Source organism: Paramisgurnus dabryanus, chromosome 22 (genome assembly GCF_030506205.2).
Source record: "Paramisgurnus dabryanus chromosome 22, PD_genome_1.1, whole genome shotgun sequence".
Classification (NCBI taxonomy): domain Eukaryota; kingdom Metazoa; phylum Chordata; class Actinopteri; order Cypriniformes; family Cobitidae; genus Paramisgurnus; species Paramisgurnus dabryanus.
Genome location: NC_133358.1, coordinates 30,506,014 through 30,526,719, shown reverse-complemented (window position 1 = coordinate 30,526,719; position 20,706 = coordinate 30,506,014). Strand labels below are relative to the sequence as shown.

The 20,706-nt window shown below is 37.0% G+C and overlaps 1 protein-coding gene across 3 annotated transcripts in view; it reads left to right on the top strand.

The window, feature by feature from the left end:
• The first annotated feature begins 3,264 nt into the window (after positions 1 to 3,264).
• Positions 3,265 to 20,706, top strand: part of ankfn1b (ankyrin repeat and fibronectin type III domain containing 1b) — a 78,687-nt gene continuing 61,245 nt past the window's right edge. Inside the window, exons 1-4 of one of the 3 annotated variants that reach the window (XM_065258821.1) lie at positions 3,265 to 3,455; positions 6,161 to 6,230; positions 15,063 to 15,241; positions 16,588 to 16,811. In XM_065258821.1, the coding sequence (XP_065114893.1) occupies positions 6,226 to 6,230; positions 15,063 to 15,241; positions 16,588 to 16,811 (408 nt within the window). In that variant the 5' untranslated portion in view covers positions 3,265 to 3,455; positions 6,161 to 6,225. Of the gene's footprint in view, positions 3,456 to 6,160; positions 6,231 to 9,788; positions 10,293 to 15,062; positions 15,242 to 16,587; positions 16,812 to 20,706 lie in introns of those variants that run through there. The other 2 variants (XM_065258820.1, XM_065258819.1) reach the window with 2 other exon arrangements.

Sequence of the window (20,706 nt, the reverse complement as noted above, 5' to 3'; positions counted from 1 at the left end):
TGGCTCAGAAAACGAACCACTCATTGAGCCGCATTCAAATGTCCGGATGTATATTACGTTATTTTAAACACGTATAGGGCAAAGCATACATTTTTTAAATAATTAACCTTAAACATTCTCGCACAAGAATGTTTCACGACTAAAAACAAAACACCGCCCCAGAATATTTAATGATCATCTGAAGAAGCGTTTTCGGTTAGCAAACAGCTATGATTAGTCCATCCTGACTAGCGCTGAGAAAAGTAACACATACCACGTGACAACGCGGCATCGCGGTCGCTCGCATATTTCTTAATAACACTGAGTTTGATTTTACATAATGATAAAATACATAATAAAACTTAAAACAGTATAATAAGTACTATTTAAACCCATAACTTTTGACCAATCTCTGGCCTACTTAGATCTGTTCACAGAGCGCTTTTTATGCTAGAGCCATTCTAGTGTCTTCCTTTATTTCTATAAGAGGGAAACTCCCGGATGTGGTTAAATTGACTTTGTAATCAACAAATAGTATCAACACCGAAACTGTGCATGTTATACCAAATCAAATACCAAAAGTAGAGGAGAAAATTATAAATATTTATTTCTTCACATTTGTTTAAATGGATATGAAAATACAAATGCTTGTGTTTTATTTGTAATCTAAATGGGATATGACAGTAAAGAAGATTGAACACTTTTAAAGTTTTAATAAAACATTTATTTTCATATTTGATATTTCATTTCATAAGCTCGCACCGCCAAATAGTAAATTCAACTTTAAATAACTTTAGTTAATTTTTTTGGTTGATCTCGCAGGTTGTTCACATTTCAGTTGTCTGTAGTGACATCTAGTGGACAAATAAAAGTACTACAGATAATAAATTTAGGTTATTTCCCCCCCAAAGCCCCATCTAGTGGCAAGCAATATAAGTTCTCATCTCCCCCCTTTTTTAATATCAACTACTGTGAAATACTTAGATGTTTTCAATATCATCTTTGAGGTAGAACAAATGTTTCTCAGTTCTTATCAGATTGTTAATGTAATTTTTGATTATACATTTATTAGTGATGCACTATATGCATTGAATAAACGTGATTTTAGGAATAACAATAAAAATGGTTTAGTTTAATGCACTGATAGGCCTACTATATCATTGTCCCTGTCTGAACAGTAAATTGTTTTAGTCCAGATCTCAGCATTGTTGAAAGTCCTACATACTTTCTCTTTTTAAAGTTTGCAGTGTTCTCTTTGAACATTCCAATGGCACTGGATTAAGCATGTGTAAATGTGTTAGGCTATGGTGTGTCTCAGATGTCTCAGATATTTAATTCATACTCTCAATGGTGAAGACTGTACATATAGCAGCATGTGAACAGAATTAATCCTGTTAATTCCCTGTCATTGAACGTCCATGAGCCAATATTTTAATGTGCTAATTCATTGCCTCAATCACTTTAACATTTTTATGTTGTTTTTGATACTGGTGTTAAAACATTGCAAGCCAGACATCCCCACACAAGTGCTGATATATTCTTATTTTTTAAATTACTTTTTAATTGGTTAATAAACTATATGGTGCACAAAATATAACCTTGCTAAGTAGGCAGCTCTGGACCCAGGTACAACAATGGCAACATATTTTAGATTAAAATTAGACAGCTACCAACACTTTCAGAATGAAAAGCCTCAGGCACAAAGAGATTGATTTTGTTAGAAAAAACTCTACTTCATTTTGCATTTGACATGCTGATAGAAAAATATTTTAAAACAATTTTAAATATTAATGATAAAGTGAAACAAACAAGAAGCGTGATGATGAAAGACAATTTATTCTCATTTTACTTTATGAGTTTTTGGCCTTTGGCTATAAGTGAACATTTGCAAGCAGACATTTTTGTTCAAAGCAACTTAGAAATGAGAAAAAAAGCAAGTAATTAATCATGAAGAGCCATAATACTGCTGTACTATATTTCAAGAATAACCAGAAAGCTAAGCAAAGCTACAGCAACATCAGCTTTATAATCTTTTGAACTTGAAAAAGGCAATTTTGACATTAAAGGCAATTAGAAGTCATGTAGTGGATTTATGCTTTTATAAAATTAAACGAAATTAAATTGGATAGATTACAATAAAACCTTATAAAGCATATTTAAAATCAAACCATTTACAAGAAAATTAAAAAGTTGTTAATTTGGTCTTTATGTGTACAATTAAATATATTTACAACAGTATAAATATAAAACCATAAATACACACATTGCGTTACAGAAGAACCATTTCAAAGGGACAAGTCCTTCAATAATAATAATAATAATAATAATTATAAAGCACTCCCTTTATTTTGATGAGAGTGTTCTTTTGAACATGCCCACAGAAACCAGTTGGGATGTGCCACATCAAAGTAAAATGAGAAATAATAGGACAAAATCGCACTTTCCCCTTTGGGAGGATCGACACATGTAAGCAGGACAGATTCATGAATGAGACCACAGAAATACTGTTAGTGGGCAGAGTGCATAACTACATGAACATGGGCTTTACCATGGGCGGAGAATAGAGAACCGGAAGTTGTTTTTAACAGTACGAGGGGTCCAGATAATAATAAAATAATTTTAACTCTGTTTACTGTCAAATAAAATAATGTTATTTCATGTTTTGTTTATTTTATTTTACAGGAAACATTTTGGGAATCACTGGGATATAACATTTATTTTTGAAAATAAATGTTTGTATCGTAACAAAAAAAAAATGCTAGAAGATTGTCTTGCTCTCTATGTACAACATTAAAAAAAAACAAAAAACATTTTAATTGAAAAGAACCCACAGATTGCGTTGTCACGTGATACCTGTTACAAAAGGTGTTCGACTTCCTGCAAGCACCGACAGGCGAAGGACTTCAAAGTACCGCGAGAGCGATTCGAAATTAGACTTCTACGTGTGATTATTCGACTCGCTCTCGCGGTACTTTGACGTCATCCACCTATCGATTCTTGCAGCGCCTTATCTCACCACTGATGAAATCTCCAACCAATCACAGTCGTTTGTGATGACTGGATGAAGTTTTCGATAATTGTGATTTCCCTGTAAGATTTTTATGCTTTACCACACACACAATATTTAATTAAAACTATAATATTTTTAAGTGTACTCAATACTACAATGACGTTTGAATGGAGCTTAATAGAAGATTTATTTTTTGTGAGCCTCCGCGCGCCTCCTGGAGGAAGTTTGAGTCTGAAGTTAAACTGTTTGATGCTCATGTTGTCTCAGCAGTAGCATTAAGTTTAGGGAGACAATCTGCGAATGAATGGACAGCGATCTGAGTGAGACATGTGTGTGCTTTTAATCGATGGAAAGCACAAGGAAGCGTCAAATAAACGCGGACGCAGGTTGAAGACTCTGAAGAGTTGGAAAACTTTCACTCTTTTGACTGACTGACGAGTTTCATTGGCGAGCCTTTGTGTTGCAGGTACGAGTGTGTGTCTGTGTGTTTATGAAACACGAATTTAACTTAATTATCTGTGGTTCTATCAGAAGTGAACTGTAAGTAAAGTTAATATGGTTTTCTGAGGTAAATCTTTGTTTTACCCGGGGTGTGTTTTGCGCGCTCGTCGTTATCGGCTGTTGTCATGGCGATCAGATGTCGCGTTCAGTCACTCTGTTACAAACTTACATTCACGCGCACTTTTACGACATATGGAATTATTTAACGAATTAAACTTCTGATAAACGGGGAAAGAAAGAAACTAAAGGAACAACATCATTCATTTAACCATCTAGTTTATTTTTGTATTATTATAAAGAAACTTTATCTTTTCTCAGACAGTTTTGGAGGACGGTGAGTTTGTGTGTTATATGTTTATATGTGTATCTGTATTATTAAGGAATATATTTATATTAATATATTAATATAACACTATTTTGTGTTTACCTTCTCAGAGCCTAGAAATAAAGTTTTATTTCAGTACTGACTAAAACCTATATTTAAAATGGGACTATAGTGAGGGGCATTATCATTATAAATTGAGAACTCATTCCTCAAAATGCAGATTGTTGTCTTTAAAGGGGACATTTCACAAGACCTTTTTAAGATGTTAAACAAGTTTTTGGTGTCCCCAGGGTACATATGTGAAGTTTTAGCTTAAAATACCCAACAGATAATTTATTATAATATGTTAAAATTGCCACTTTGTAGGTGGGAGTAAAATGTGTCTTTTTTTGGGGTGTGTCTTTTTAAATGCAAATTAGCTGATCACCATAATGGTCCTTTGTTGATATTGAAACTCAAATATTTTCTCTCTCCGCACTAAATGGCAGTGCTGTGTTTGGATAGTGCAGATTAAGGGGCGGTATTATTATAATAAGGTCCCCTTTTGACATCACAAGGGGAGCCACATTTCAATGACCTATTTTTTCACATGCTTGCAGAGAATAGTTTACCAAAACTACACTCTAAAAACAAACGGTGCTATATAGCACCAAAAGTGGTTCTTTGCTCGTAATCATAGAAGAACCATTTTTAGTGCCATATAGAACCCGTGAAGCACCTGTAAAGCACCTGTGTAGAACCATATAGGGGCCATAGCACCACATATGGTTCTACATAGCACTATTTGGTTCTACATGGGTGCTTCACCGGTGCTATATGGCACTAAAAATGGTTCTTCTATGATTACGAGCAAAGAACCACTTTTGGTGCTATAAAGTACCGTTTGTTTTAAAACTCAAATTTTCTAGGTTGCCAGGGGCACTTGTGACCCAATTATAGCACTTAAACATAGAAAAATGCTGATTTTCATGATATGTCCTCTTTAGTGGGCAGGGTTTGGGTTAGTCCACACTTATTATGATTCTCTTTATAGAAAACAATACAATTAAGATGTGGGGTTGAGGGTTTACTTTTCTGTGATTCAGAGGACAAATGTCTCCTGAAGAGAATTAAATCTTACAAAACCTCTTTTTGGTGACGACTGATGATAATCTCAAATGGATATTTGTTTAGTTGTAGAAATGCATTGTTTGTTTGTATCTGCCAGGTTAGGGTCAGGGTTTAGTCTGTATAGTCATTATATTAAATTATCTTTATACTAAATAGAAATCTATTATTTGTCCCTATTTAAATAACCAGCAATACATGTGTGTGTTGGTCAGCGTAATTGCAGGTTGAGAGTGTGAGGAAGTCAGATGGTAAGGTGTGTCCTGAATACAGCAGGGTCAGGAAAAGGATGCACACACACACAAAGCTATTATATTCCTAAAGTGACTGAAGGAAAGGGTTGTTATTGTTGCCTGCAAGTTTACCAGATGGAGCACAGTGTGTGTGTGACATTGAATTGAGATGCATTTGTCCACTTGCACAGGAAATGAGCTGATATGACGTGTGTCATTTCCCTCATTGGTTCTGTTCGGCCCGTGAATCATCCTGTTGATTCTGGAGAAAAGTCCTTTATTTCTCGCTGACATTCAGAGAAGTGAGTCACCCCTCAGAGAGAGCAGGGAAAGTGAGCGTTGAGGGAGGTAATGATGAGTGGTCGGGTGACTCATGTGAATTATATGATGCTGACGGTGTTAGTGGAAGGTTAACGCGGGCGAATGTTTGTAAAGCAGCTGATGAGCTTTTGGTCATGTAAAGGGCACATGTACGTGTCGAACTACGTCTGTGTTTCAACTTGTAAAGACGCTGGAATACGGCTGCTGTTTCCGACCCGAGGGCTTGAATTATACACAGATACAATGATACAACACATCCCAGGATGTAAGAAATGAATTGATAATAATCTCTTCTGTGCAACATGCAATGATTCATCTGACTTCAGTACCAGGGTTAGATTAGTTTAATGTGGTCATGATGATGATGATGAACAATTAGATTAAATTGGTATCTCTCAGAACTTATTTTGGAAGATTGTTTTAATAGAAACGCTTTCTAATGTCTTGCCGTGTTATCTGTAAACAGTACCAGTTTGGTTCACTTCTCCGAGCCAAATTTATTTGAAAATGCTGCAATCATTTTGTTAAGGTTCATTAGAAGAGTGAAACCAAAACGAATTGTTTAAAAACAATACTTAAAGGTTAAGAGGAAGAACTTATGAAATATTTGTTGATTTTTATTTCCCTTTTCTGCATGTAAAAACACATCACAGCAGAAATCATAACCTGTGTTTTTTCTCTCAGCATGAGTCTGGCACGATGCTGGCTGACTGACACAGTATGCTGATGTATTCAGTACCGACGCGCTGATGGAGTGAGTACTCATCTTTGTGCATTTCATTAGCATTTATACACATACATTTACATCTATTATGTTAAAAAGACCTACAGCTTCAGTAGTGATAAATGGATCAGAAACTCCGCCCAGTGCCGATATCTATCAAAGCTTTTATCAATGAATAGTGCTCTTTAAAAAAAAATAAAAATCTAAATTGTATGTGTTTATTTGTTTATTTTAGGTGGTATGTATGTATTTAGAAGCTTTATCTTTAATGCTAAATTTGTCTCTGATTGATTGACAGTAAAATGTAAACAGTGAAAATTGCTCTAGAGGAAGTGGTGATGTCATTTTGTTAAAACAATGCATGCGTATCCTGTATGCAGCACAAACCTGGCTATGGTGGTAACCTGCTACTTTTCAATAAGATATTGTGTGTACATGAGCTGTCCTCAGCGACCACAGATAAAGTCAGCATGTAATTTAAAAACGCACTTCTCTCGCTTTCCCTGCTCTCAGTACCTTTCCAACAGGCACCAGAAAAGAGAGACATGTCTTCGGCACAGAAGTGTCTCTCTACAGCCGAATTTATAATATGATACTCTACCTCTACTATTTCTGTATGTGAATTTGGTATCTGGGTATCTGTGCATATAGATAATGTTCTATCTTTTCTGAAATAGGCTGGGACATATGTGACCGTTCTGGCAAATTTATATAATGTTACACATCAGATCCCAACAGTTAACCAAACATTCACTTAAGACATAACAGATTATATCTTGTCAAAACAGATATTTTTAAAACTGTAAATTTGTCTATATATGTATATACCGGGGCCACGCGCTCGTGTATCTGTGTGCATGCTTCAGATTTGATCGTTTTCAAGCTATTAATAACTACTTAATAACTATTTAACATCAATCAGGTCCTGAATTATATCTCTTTTAAAGTGCACCTATTTCATTGCTAAAAAAGCAACATTATTTTGAGTATTTGGTGTAATACAATGTATTCGCTCCAGATACACTGCTTTCCTCAAATGTTTCGGTACAAAGCTCATTGATCTGAAAGCGCTGTGTCCCTGATTGGTCAGCCAATCTGTACGTTGTGATTGGCCTGAATACCTCTGACATCAGCCGGAAATGTGACGCGCCTAAGATTATCTCACAATGGGAGTTAATTTACAGGCTGTGAGTCTGAAGCGGGAGGAATTATGATAATGTCGGTCTTTACTACATCACCAATCCCAGGAAGTAAACTGTTGCCTATAATCCATGTGTTTGTTGTAGTCCAAGAAAAGAGATTTACGTTTGAAAGGCTAACGTTTACTTTATTGAGTCATCGTTTACTTTTGCATATGGTTAACATGAACTAATACACACTTACACACAACAGGAAATATCTTTTCCAATCCTGCATGTTTTAAAACCTAAACCAAAATGTCAGACGTGCATGTTTATGCACGCATCTTAGATTAGATTAAGCATTTAGGATGGTACACCTCTCAGAAAACATACAAATAAAGATCATTTTAGATGGTTAATGACATCGCTAGATGAGGGTTTAAAGGTAACGTTCTTCCTGATCCCATTTTTCAAACTTTAGTTAGTGTGTAATGTTGCTTTTAGAGCATAAATAATACCTGCAAAATGATAAAGCTCAAAGTTCACTGCGATATATTTTCTTTAACAGAAGTCCCATTTCAAAGCCTACAGCGAATGGCTGGTTTGGACTACAGCCCTCTATTTCCTGCTTTAATGACATCAATAAAACAGTTTTTGACTAAACTCCGCCCACAGGAATATGTCAGTCGCCAGCTAAGCTTAAATGGCTTCTAAGCTAAGCTGCTGTCAAATTACACAATCAGAACTCGTTACGTATTTCTGAAGGAGGGACTTCATAGAACAAGGAAGACATCAGACACAGTGGTGTACAGATAAGTAAATTGTGTAAAAATACCAAATTTTTTATTACATGTGAAACATGAACACGTTATACTGCACACTGTTAACACAATCAAAGCTATAAAAACACAGGAAGAACGGGACCTTTAATATACTTATTTTTACGAAAATTTCCACCAAAATCGATATTTGAAGAGTTTCCTTGCAAAACAAGATAACTTCGTTTTTAATATTTTTGTCAAAACATGTTTTTTATTATGTTATCATGTTATTATTTTGTTTTATGGTGCTGTATTTTTTAAGTTATGAAGGTTTAAATCAAAACAAACCAACTGCAGTTGAATTGATATTAATTAATTGGAATGCACAACCAAAAAACGAGATTTCTGAAAAATAAAAAAAACGGAGTTATCTCGTTTTTTAATGAAACTCTTCATTTATACTTATTTTGCCTGTAGCTCAAACTTAGACTGTGCGCATTACAACTCATTTTGCCAGCACGGGTCATATTTGTGATCTGGCAAGGCATAAAAAAAAGAAAGAAAATGTATGTTTAAAATGCATTAAAAAACATAGTTGTACTTCTGCTGTAGATTCTGTACGTCTCACGATATACTATTGAATCATTGCATTGTGATTTTTCTTATTTGAAAATTGCTTTGGGTAAATCATGGTTCACTTTTAGAAACACAGTATTATAAATGCAATATTATTATGTAACAATTAGCCCATTACACCAATTGTGTGATTTACTGTGGAATAACAGCTGTCATAGCAGTAGCGTTAGTGTTAAACATCTATTATTATTTAAATTAATATTATTGAGAAATTGGCATCAGATCACATTCCAAAACAATGACCCTTTTCCAAACAGACACATTTGGCACATAAACGTTACAGATGGCATGTTGCACAGTAATATATAAAATAAATATAATTAAGAAGGGGGATTGTTTGATGCGTGCAGGCATGCACGCACACACACACACACACGTGCAAACACATGCACGCACGCGCGCGCACACACACACGCATTCTTTTCATCACAGCTGTGAGGTCTGCTGAATGTGTATTGATTGGTGAGGTCAGGTCATGACATACAAGTTATTTTGATGTTTCTAACAAAAGACGACTTCACAATCATAGTTTTCATTTTATTGCTACAATCACATCTTTGTCAGCTCAGGATGTGTGCCACGCATACACATAGCCCTCAACTATGACGTTTTTATATACAAGCATGATGCAATAATTTGCACGTTTTTTAAGCAAAACAGGAGTAGGAATGTTGTCTCGTACAATGTGATGTGGGATGCTCCAGTAAGGGCCCCATATTGATTTTATTAACTGAAGTGTGGCTCAGTCTCACTGCTGTCTTTATCAAAGAATGACTCACACACAAACACACACACACAAGCGCTCACAGGAATAGAGATGCAGGGCAGTTGTTAAAAATCAATCATTCTGCAGTTTTATTTATTTAACCGCAGCTAATCTGTTCCTTTCTGGAGACTCAGATTCCTTTCAAATCCTTTTTCATCTTTATCCATTCATTTTCCTTCATCTCCCTTAGATCATATTATTTCTTTCAGAGCTCTCGGCACACGTGTGAGAGAGATAGTGAGAGAGAGAGAGCGAAAGAGAGAGAGCGAAAGAGAGAGAGAGAGGTACAGGATGGCACAAGATGTTGATGATGTTGCCGCAGCACTGATGATGCTCTGGAGGGAGAGAGCTGACAGACACCCTAAACTCACAAGCGTGTGTCTGATTCGCTCGTCTTGCTCTCTCACAGCAGGGTTGATACCCTCTACGGCCGCTCTGCTGCTTGGAAGGAAGTTATAAGCGTTGCTATTTTCAGTGTGTGAACGAGCAGAGCTCAGACGGACAGATAGCGGCAGCTCCTCCAGATTCATTGATGTTTGGGGAAAACAAGGGATTTACGGGGATTTGAGCGGAGCTAGATATGAGAGAATGAATATGATTCCCAGGTAAATAGCAGCAGTGCTAGAGGAGCATATTTATGGAATAACTCAAGACTTTGTCTTTGAATGCGGACACACGCAAAGGGCACAATGGCAAGTTTCGGAAAACTTACGGATTACTTTAACCGTCGGCGTTCCAGAGATGAGCTCATGGCTCGGAGAGATGCTCGCCGCAGTGGCAGTTACTGCTGCACGGTTGCTGAGGCCAGGTATTCCCAAAACAGAGAGAGATAGGAAGAGAGAGAGAGAGAGGGATTAAAGAATGTGTGGATAGTGGGAATGTTGATGCTGTATGTGATGTATGTTTGTGTTTATGTGACATCCATTAACAAGACTTTTAATGACAGCAGGTCATGTTTGGTCAATACTCTTATACAGATTTGATGTGGCTTGACAGTCTCTGTCAAAATCTGCATGACAGATGTTATGTGATGTTTGATAGTAGATGTAAGCAGAAAGCATATCAGACACTTCATCTTTGTTTTTATGTGATATCTGCAGTGGAGTTGAAGTTCGGTCAGTTCATCTCAATGGGGCAAAACCAGATCAGAGGCGCGGGTGAAGAAATTAATAGCCAATAAAATAAGTGTAGAATACTGATGTTGTAGCTGTCGCTGTGTACATCTTTACAAAGATATTAATACTTGTACATTAAATCTCACTGTTGGCAAAACTCTTTTTCAATGACCGGCAGATTAAAATAGCAAAACACACACACATACACACCTGCTTGCTTCTGATCTATCTTAAATTTAATTAAATTCAGTTAATTTGTAAACATCATTATATTAACTATTAAAGGCAATATTAAACAGAAATCCTAGCCATTTTATGCTGTAATATGACATTTCTCAGTGAAATAAAAGATGAAATGTAGGACAGTACTTTTTGTCCTTGTGAATTGATCGGATTGTAAAAGTGGGCTATACAAACCAGAATAGAGGCAGGCAGGTGGGTGGAGGGAAGGGTTGAAAAGTAAAAGGTTTATTGTTGTCTAAAACAGGTTGTTTTAAAAATAGAGCAAGGTATTATATTTTAAAAAACAAAAACAGGAGACATGCATTAGGTGAGTGCATTAGGATGGGGGTTAATTTTGATTCCATGTTTAAAAGAAAAGTTTGCCAAAGATGATTTTTTATGCAGAATTAACACATATTAGGAAATCATGTTTAATTGCATACAATTCCATCAGAAGTTTCTGGGTGATTTGTTTCTGTAATTCATGACAAAATATAAAGATTTAGCAAACCAAAGTTTCAGTAGACTAAGAAATCTGAGCAGGATGTTTTTGGTTTTTCACACAATGAAAGTGATGGTGACCATATCTGATGCATTACAAAAATAGTCCATATGACTCATGTAATGTGTGTCACCTGAAGCTATACCATCAGCAGACCCAAATTCAGTCCTTATTCACTGAACTTAACAAAATAATAGATCATTATACATATAGGTTATGATTACAAGGGTATTTTTAACAAACATTGATTTTTTGCATTGCTATATCTCTTCTCTATAAGTAGTACAAGATCGATCAAAGGTAAGAAAAATGAAGCTCTTAATATTTGATCAATAGTTAGCACATTATTGGCACAAGCATGAATCAGAGCCGATTTGTATTTGCGCTTCTGCCTCCCGATTGTTGCAGATGATGCATGTGTTCTCAGGATGTTTTTGGAAGGAGATTGCTGTTGTGAAATACAGAATATCTTCTGTTTGAGCTGTATGTTTGATTTACTCCAGTGTTTTGGATGCTAATGATGTTGCATAACTCGACGCCTGTTCAGATCTCAGACAGACGCTGTCACATTCTGCTGTAGAATTTCCTGATACCGTTAGGAATTTGCTGGTCTGTCGTTGCCAGACGTTCAGACGCAGAGACGGCCAAATCTATGCACACTAATGCCTCAACACTAATGTTTTTAACACTACAGACTGCTACAAAATCTAATTCATGAACACTTCACACATACACACGTTTGCTTGTTTCACTATGTTAGTAAGGTCATTTCATAGACATCTGTTGATTTTAAATCAGGCTTAATCGTATTTCTATCCCCTATTTCTAAACCTAATCCTTACAAAAACATGTGCACGGCATAAGATATAAAGAGAAACAAGATTTGGTTGATAATAAGCTTTTTATCTTGTGAGGACCAGGTTAATTGCCCTTACAAAAATAGATAAGCACACACACAACACAAGTAATTGATTTTCCCATACACGCTCTTATGTTTTTAGACTCATTTAAATTCGTTTATGGTGTTGTTTATAGTAATTATAAAAAACAGTGAGTTAAACCACCTAGATTCGTATGTTATTTAAAGAAAAATCAACGTGAGTGTGTTGGGTTTAAACCCACAATATGTGTGATTTTTGAAATAAAATATCCAAAACCACTTGCGCATTGTGATATATTTTATGGGGTTGTGTACTTACGTTATTCCAAAAGTTTGTAAATTTCTGTTTTAAATAAAGGCTTGTGTACACCAAAGCGTTTAAACACGGCTGAAAACGCCAGGCGGACGCAGACTGTTGGTGCTTGCCAGAGTTTTTATAGCTAACCGTTTTTGTTGCTATGATACTTCTGCTTTGTTTATCAATTGTTAAACAATGCACTGGTTGATTGTTGTGATATTTGTCCCACCCCCCTACACTGTAATCGAATGGCCGAGTAAAAGTGACATTAAAGCGTAACTAAACCCCTGGTCAGAGCCTGACTCCGCCCACTGGCAATATTTGAAAAATGCAAGAAAAGTGGGCAGATCCCAACGGAGATAGAGGGGACGAACTAAGCTCGTATCAAGTGTGTGGTGAGATCGTAACAAGGGCGTGGTGATCTTAAACCGGCTTACGTCACGAGTCATTTTTTGGACCCAATACCCAATAGGAAAATTCAACTGCAGTAGCCACCGTTCAACCTGAAGAGGGCAGCACTCAGACGTTTTTACACGTTTTATTGCAGTAGTGAAACACTTTATATCCAAATGGCAAAAAAGTTACTAAAATCAATGAACAGCACTAATAAAGCATCATTCTTACAGATCATTAACTAAAAAAAGTTGGTTTAGGGTTTAGTTACTCTTTAAAGAGTTGAGCGTTTCACCCAAACTGTAATTTTTGTTTAACTCTGGGCGCTGAAAAAAATGTTGAGCGTGGGCGCTGATTGCGCAAAAAAAAAAAACCACCAGCTGCTGGCGTTTAAGTTTCAGAACAACTTATTTGAGTTGCTTAAGAGTTATGAAAACAGCATTTAAACATGACTTATTGGGGTATAGTCTCACAATCTCGTCTGATGGCAATAAAAGCGCGTTTTTAAGGTATGCATCAGGTATGTGCGTGTACCATATTTTTCATAAAAGTTTAGTCTAAAAATGGCATAGCATTTTGTTGTGCTTTCTAGGGGTGTAACGATTTACCGTGCAAATGCGCGTTTTCTCAATGAATGAATTTGAATGAATTACGGTGAAATCCCGGGACATCGGAACGCCGGGGGCGCTCTCGTGCAGAAACTCCATTTGTGGCACAGAAGAATTAGCATTACAAACGCTATTTCAGGAAATGTCTACAGATTTATTTATACGCTGTTCTTCAAATTGTTTCAGGTATTTTCATGATAATAAAGAATATTTTGAATGATTTTTATTTAATGAGTGTTGCTTTTTTAAATGCACGTTATAAACGACTCTGACTCATAATGATTTTAGATTGATAAGGACTTCCTACTGACCAAATGCCGTAGTACACGCACAAGCTGTGCATGAAACAAAGAATCGCAGCCTTGCGATTCAGAATCGATTTCAGACAGTCATTTTTAATGGGACACGCGATTGAATTGTTACATCCCTAGTGCTTCGACTTGACTCGTGACCTTAGAATTGAAAATGTAATTGAATCAAGGATTTGGAGAATCGTGACACCCCTAGTGACAAGTTTCCGGTTGTAGAAACTGTAGGGAACACGAGTGGAAAAATGTTAGGGTGACCACCTGTCCCACTTTGCGTTGTACTGCACAGCATTTTGAACCTTTTTCCTGCATGTCACACATTAGGGAATTTTTTATCGGTGTTGGTGTTTAAATGTATTCAAATATTCAAATTCATATTCAAATGTTACATAGATGACAGCGCCATGTCAAAAGCAGCACCCCCGCTCACACAAATAGGTGCGCTCGACTTTACTCAGCACCCCAACAACTGACAGGCAGATGACATCAAAGTGCTGCGAGAGCGATTCAGAAACAGAGTCCTTTGAATGATTTCTTACATTGTTCTCGTGGTACTTTGATGGTTCTAGCGGTGACGCACCCAATAAAACAACTTTTCATGCCTGGCTTTTATCCAATGGTTAAGAGGAAAGCAGACAACGCTGTTATTAAAAGACTGTGAATTAAATTGTGGAGCAGGTGTGTCCAACATCTCCCATTATTCCACTTACCTTCATAACGCCATTAAGCTTGGTCTTTGTTATTGTGTAATAGTGACCTCTAGTGGTGAAAATCCTACATATTGTGGCTTTAACATTATGCTACAAGGGTGGTTGAGCAGGACATTGCTGTGCAGTTGCCAGAGTGTTGCTAAGGCGTTATGGATGGTTTCTAGGTAGCTCTTACTAGCCTCTTGATTTTCTGGTCCTTTAGATATTTCTCGAAACACTCGTTCAGTGCAAGTCTATTGGATGTATGTTTCACATTACTCCTGGAGAAAGCACTGACCTCCATGATTTGAGGATTATACATCATGTTTAACAGACATCTTCAGTGTACTTCTGTAAAGTTTTGATTATTTATTAAAGTATGAAACTGCAAAGTAGATAACAACAGATTAAGTGCAATAGAAGCACAACACTACTGTAAGTTAAATGCACCGAAACTTTAAACGTTTCTATTCTGGGTTTGATTTGGATATACTAGAGGCCTTGTATGTTAACTGACCCCTTAGTGTTATTGATCAATTGAGAATAATTTTTTTGTGTTATAGGTCGCTGGAGCGACGGCTACAGAGGCCTATTCTGGCCAAATCTAGAACATTACCCAGCATTCCTCAGTCTCCCGCCTCCATCCGTGGTCAGCAGCCCGGGAACGTCTGCGTACAGCGACAGCGCTCGCTACTTTCGTCCAGCCCCGGTCCTACTGAAGCATGCACGCTGCCGTCCGCAGGTATTGTGTTCACTTATGTTTATTTAAGCATTAAAACAAAAAATTCAGTATTGTATTTAACTTAAGGTTTTTTAATGATTGTGCTTGGCAAAGCATTTTACCCCAGTACAGTGTTAAGTGCGCTGAAAAAGTGTAAGAAATTTAGGCCTGTTTGAATGCATTAAGAGGTTTTTAGCATTGTAAAGCCAGGAATACACTGCACAATATTTGGCTGTCCCAGACGGAAGATTGCCATTGTGAAACAATCGTCACAATTTCTGTGATCGTGGCTCTTAATCGGTGATCCTATGTCATACAGTGAGAGAGGTTCAAAGATGGTCGTTTTCCCGGTCTTGTACCAAAGATAGCTAACGTGTGACGCAGCCATCACAGCCTACGATTTAATAGGTGTCATCGTCGTACAGTCAAATGCTTCTACCCAAGTTTAAAAGATCCATATCCACTTGATAAGATCTTATAGGATCGCAAAAATGTGTAGTGTATCTGGGCTTTAGATAAATATGTATAACTACCTTTTAATAAAATTTTGCCTTTAAAAAATCTGTATAGGCGATAAAACATGCTTCATCCAGAATATAATTCCTTATTTCTTTCGTTTGCTCTGGGGAAACAGTTCACCCTGACATGTTCTTGTCACATTGAATCAGTGGTTAAATTCACAGGACGTCCTTCTATTCACCTACTGGCCAAAAATAATAACTGTAATTAAATCCACAGCGAGCGAATGTTAGAAAGAGAATTGATGACATTGGCAGCATAGTTGTGTGAAGAGATGAAATTTCATACCACAGTTGGTATGAGAACCTTTCATTCACAATATAAGCGAGCGCTGCACCATGTGCGATTGTTGCATGCAGTCCATATTTACTTCCTGCCTGCATCGCTCCGCCAAATCCTCTCTTTCTTTCTCACGCTTTTCTCCTGAATTCTTACAGCTAAGCCACTCTCGGGTAAAGCTCCATAGGAGCTCTCGAACGTTAAACCTAAAATCTTAGCTTCCTCCCCATTCTAGTTGCTTAGCAACTGTCATTGCCAACAGAGGAGCATGCACACTCCAGATCCCGGCCGTTCTCAACCACTTTGACGTGCTTATTATGCGCAGATCATGCCAAATGAGGTTCATAATGTCTCATAGAAACATTGACCCAGAATTGAGTGACTCGAGTCTAATAAATATGAATAACTCTATGGGCCTGTCAAGCTCAGACGTGCTCGTCAGGGCCTTGTATAATATCTGTCCGTGTGGCACAGGATGTCAGGGGAAAAATCATCGTCGGGAGGTTCAGTCATTTGTAGCGTGTGATGTTTCACTGATCATGATCTGTCCTGTCTGTCATCATCATCAGGTGAGATGTGGAGTCTAGAGGATGAAAACGAGGGGGGCGTCGCCACGGGAGCCGTTGATCTCCGCCCGCGATCTCAGTCACCGTTTTCACATTTTCGCCGTCGGGCGGCATATCTAAGAAAGAGCATGTCTGCCGATGACCATCTGGGTGATTCTGAATCTGAGCCCACCCAACCTGAGGGGCGAAACTTAGCGGACCCAAAAGTTAAACTGAAGAGGAAGTTCGTAAGTAGATGTGTTCTGTCATCTCATTCTGTCACAGTTAACAATATCAAAATTTGAAGTTTTAGGTCAGTTAATCCCAAACACAAGTGTTTTTTAGTGTATGGTTTAAAATGATCACACAACCAAATACACCTGCGCGCGCACACACACACACATACGGAGGGTTGTGTGTTAATATTTTATGTGTTGTGTATAATAGCAGGTAAACTGAAACCTCATTACCTCCCTGTGTCTGGTAATAGAGGCTCAGGTGTTTCAATGCATCCTAAAGGACAAACTTTAAAGTGTGTATATGATCTCTAGTGTTATACTGTCAGGATGGGTTCCTCTCTGGACCTCAGTCGTCTCTGTTTAGGGGTAAGAAGTGGTTATTTGTACATAGTTGATTGTCTTAAATTCTTCTTTTCAGTTATTTCTATGTAGTGATGTAGAAAACCACATTTATTTAGATGTTAACCTCACTAACATGCTAGTTTGTGTTTGGGTGATCCTATTTTACAAGCTCTTAAACCCCCTGAATGCTTTAATGTTCAGTGTAAGGGTTTTGTGGTACGGTAAGCCGATTATTGTTTGTGACATACAGTCGTGTATTTGTGAAAAGCAGCAAGGATATTAAATAGTTTAATAATTCTCACTATAAATGCTGACACCCTCAGAAAGTATTCCTGTGTTGCAAAATGCTTCATTTCCATATTGCTTAGTTGTCACAGTTTACAGTGTTTGTGCGCATAAACAATATCTTGGCTGTCTGCCTGCAGTCAGAGATTTTGGTGAAAAAGCTTCTTGCTGCGCATGAGGTTTGGCTGCTGTGTTAGTGATTATTTTGTTGTTGTTACAGTGAGATTGAAATATCTTCAATAAGGATATGAATGCTCTTTATCTTTAGTGGCTGGTTGCATAAATTGCTTAGACTAGTCTACAAGTCTTTTTCTTCAAGAATTTTTATTTGTCAGTTACATAAGATAGGCTGGTCTAGGAAACTCCTAGGAATGCATATGCAATTATTCACTACGTGTCTTTAGTAAATCCCGACATTTGTTATTTATTGCCAGAATGATGGTTTATGCTGGCGCAAGCTGTTGATAAATGAGGCCCTAAAAGTGTAACACAAACCTGATTTTTTGTGATAATTTTATGAATAAAAATATATATATATGTCCCTGATTGTCCGGCTAATCTGGCCTGAATACCTCTATAACATGACGCTTCTTACCATGTTAAAAAGTTTTGGTTGCTAACAGGAGTTAACTTACAGGCTGTGAGTCTGAAGCGGGAGGAATTATGATAATAAATTATGATAATAAAAGGTCTTGTCTACATCACCAATCCCAGGAAGTAAACTGTTGCCTACAATCCGTGTATTTGTTGTAGTCCAAGAAAAGAGATTTACGTTGGAGACGATTACTTGTGTCAACGTTTACATTGTTTGTACCTTTTGCACATGTACTATTACATACATATACACTAAAGGAAATTTTAAAGCGTGAATCGGACAATAGGTGCTCTTGAATATTTTCATATCCACTTCCTTGATTTGACACTTCCTATTAATTCTTATTAATAATCACCTTTCACCTCCCCAACTCAAAACGGGCTGCACCAGTTCAGAAGTTAAATCACAGAATTCCTACACAGTATGTTGTCTCCCAAAAACTTGTCCTTTTTGTCCATAATGCATGCACGTTTTCCTAAATGCATGAGTTTAGACTGATATTTTTCTCATGTCATAAGGAATTTAGGAAATAATAAACAGATGGTTCAATATATTGGTAAATAAATGCATTCTCTGAGAAATTATATTACAAATGATTACTGCAAATGTCACATCCATATCGCTAGAATTGCTCATATAGTAAACTCAATCTAGTAAACTCAATCTAGTGTGTCTTTGCAGTATTTGACACCGTGAAACTGAGCTCTTAATTCAGAGACTGAAGAGCATCTGTTGTGAAAGTTAACACATGTGATTCAGTGGATGGACCTCTAGATGGCAGTGCTGTTCTCTTTGTCAGTTCCTATCTCTCAACACTGTGAAGTCGTGATGAATGAATTGTTACTTTTTATGAGTTACTAAAATTGCATGTTTACTGAAATGGAGCAGGATGGAAAAGTAAGGTTATGTATATAAATGAAGGAGAAGGTTAGTGATTTGGCATTTGTCATCTCTTTTGCACATATTTTTATGTAAATGTTTGTCTTTGTAACACACACACACACACACACACACACACACACACACACACACACACACACACACACACACACACACACACACACACTTGAGAGGTGAAAGGCTGGACATTTTTTATTCACAGCAGCGGTTGCTGTTGGTTACGTGGGGAAATGGCGGCCATTAAGGGTCATTATGTATTTAAATGTGGGACGTTCTCTCTCAAACTCATCCCCACACTCGCCCGTTGCCTCGCTCGCTCTTTTCTCATTAGTCCTCGCTCCATCTCGTGTTTTTATCCCATGCGACCGAAAACTACATCAGTTTGGTTGCGGAGTTTAGTTTAAGTTTCAGGTTAATCTCAGTTAACCATTGTGTGTATAATGAATAAACTTTCCATTGAAAGTGTTTTTGCGTTTGAAAGAGTTAGCCCTCATTTATGTTTGGCTGAATGTGAATTAATGATTTAAGACTGACAGCTGAAATCCTCGAGCATGTTTCATTTTAGATGTGAGTGAACATCAAGCAGACCCAACATGTGAATAACACATTTGAACAAATAGAGGAGATGAAAGCACATGCAGAGCGTTTCTGAGAAACATAGACGTTGTGTGATGTTTATGAGGGGAGGGGGGTGTGGTTGGCATAATGAGAGAGAGAGAGAGAGAGAGAGAGAGAGAGAGAGACACAGAGAGAGAGACAGAGAGTAGTTTCAAAATTGAAATTCAGTCATCAGCCATGTTATTTTAAACCAAAGATTTTCTTTTATTGTGAAACACAAAAAATGTCCTTGGCTGAGTTTTATATTAGATCGAGACGTTGACTTGATGGATATTGATTCAGTTCAGTTCTCCATGAGTAATTCTGTTGTGTTTTAGATGAGAGATTGAGATAATGGATGTTTTGAAAGGTAGACAGAAAATGAAATGACACGTCTTTTTAAACTGTATATCTGTGTTCATGAATCATCTGTGCTCTGATTGGTTATAAAAGTATTATTATGAAAAACGAGCTATTAATATATCTGTCTGTTTAATGCACATTTACTGTATAGAGGTTGATATCCGTATAGTCAGTATTATAGATATCAAGGTTATATTTTTCCAGAATGTTCTTGAATGATTTTATGTGGCAAACAGTAAATCACAAAAAATGACTTTAGCTAGTGGGTTTTCTCAGACTGGGTCAAATTTGATCTCAGAGCTTTAATTTAGTTTGCTCTTATACCGTACCTGTAAGCTTCTCTTTTCTTGCAGTGAAGTATCGACATACGACCGAATTCATTCAGTGCAGTAACAGTAAGTTCTCTTATCCGTCGATGTTAATTAGATTGATCATTGCGTAAATCAAGAATACCGAAGCACTTGCAGAGTTTTGTCTGGTTTTATTGCTATTAAATACTTGTGGTCTCTGGGTTAAATGCAACTTTGGCAAGAAACACAAGTATGCAAACACAGACATGAATGTTTGGTGAAATGCATTGCATGTGTGCACTGTGCATACTTTGTGTGCGTTCTTGTGTTACTGCACTGTAAAAAAAACTGCAATTTTGTTCAAAATCTTATCACAAATCAACATATGTTTTTATGCTACTTTAATTAAAAAAAGATGAACTTAACTATTATGTCAACTATTCTCAGGTTAAAACTTAAAATATGTTATATGTGTGTCAGTTTTGCACACATTGAGTTTTTTTAGATGTCTGCCATTAAACCCTACTGTACG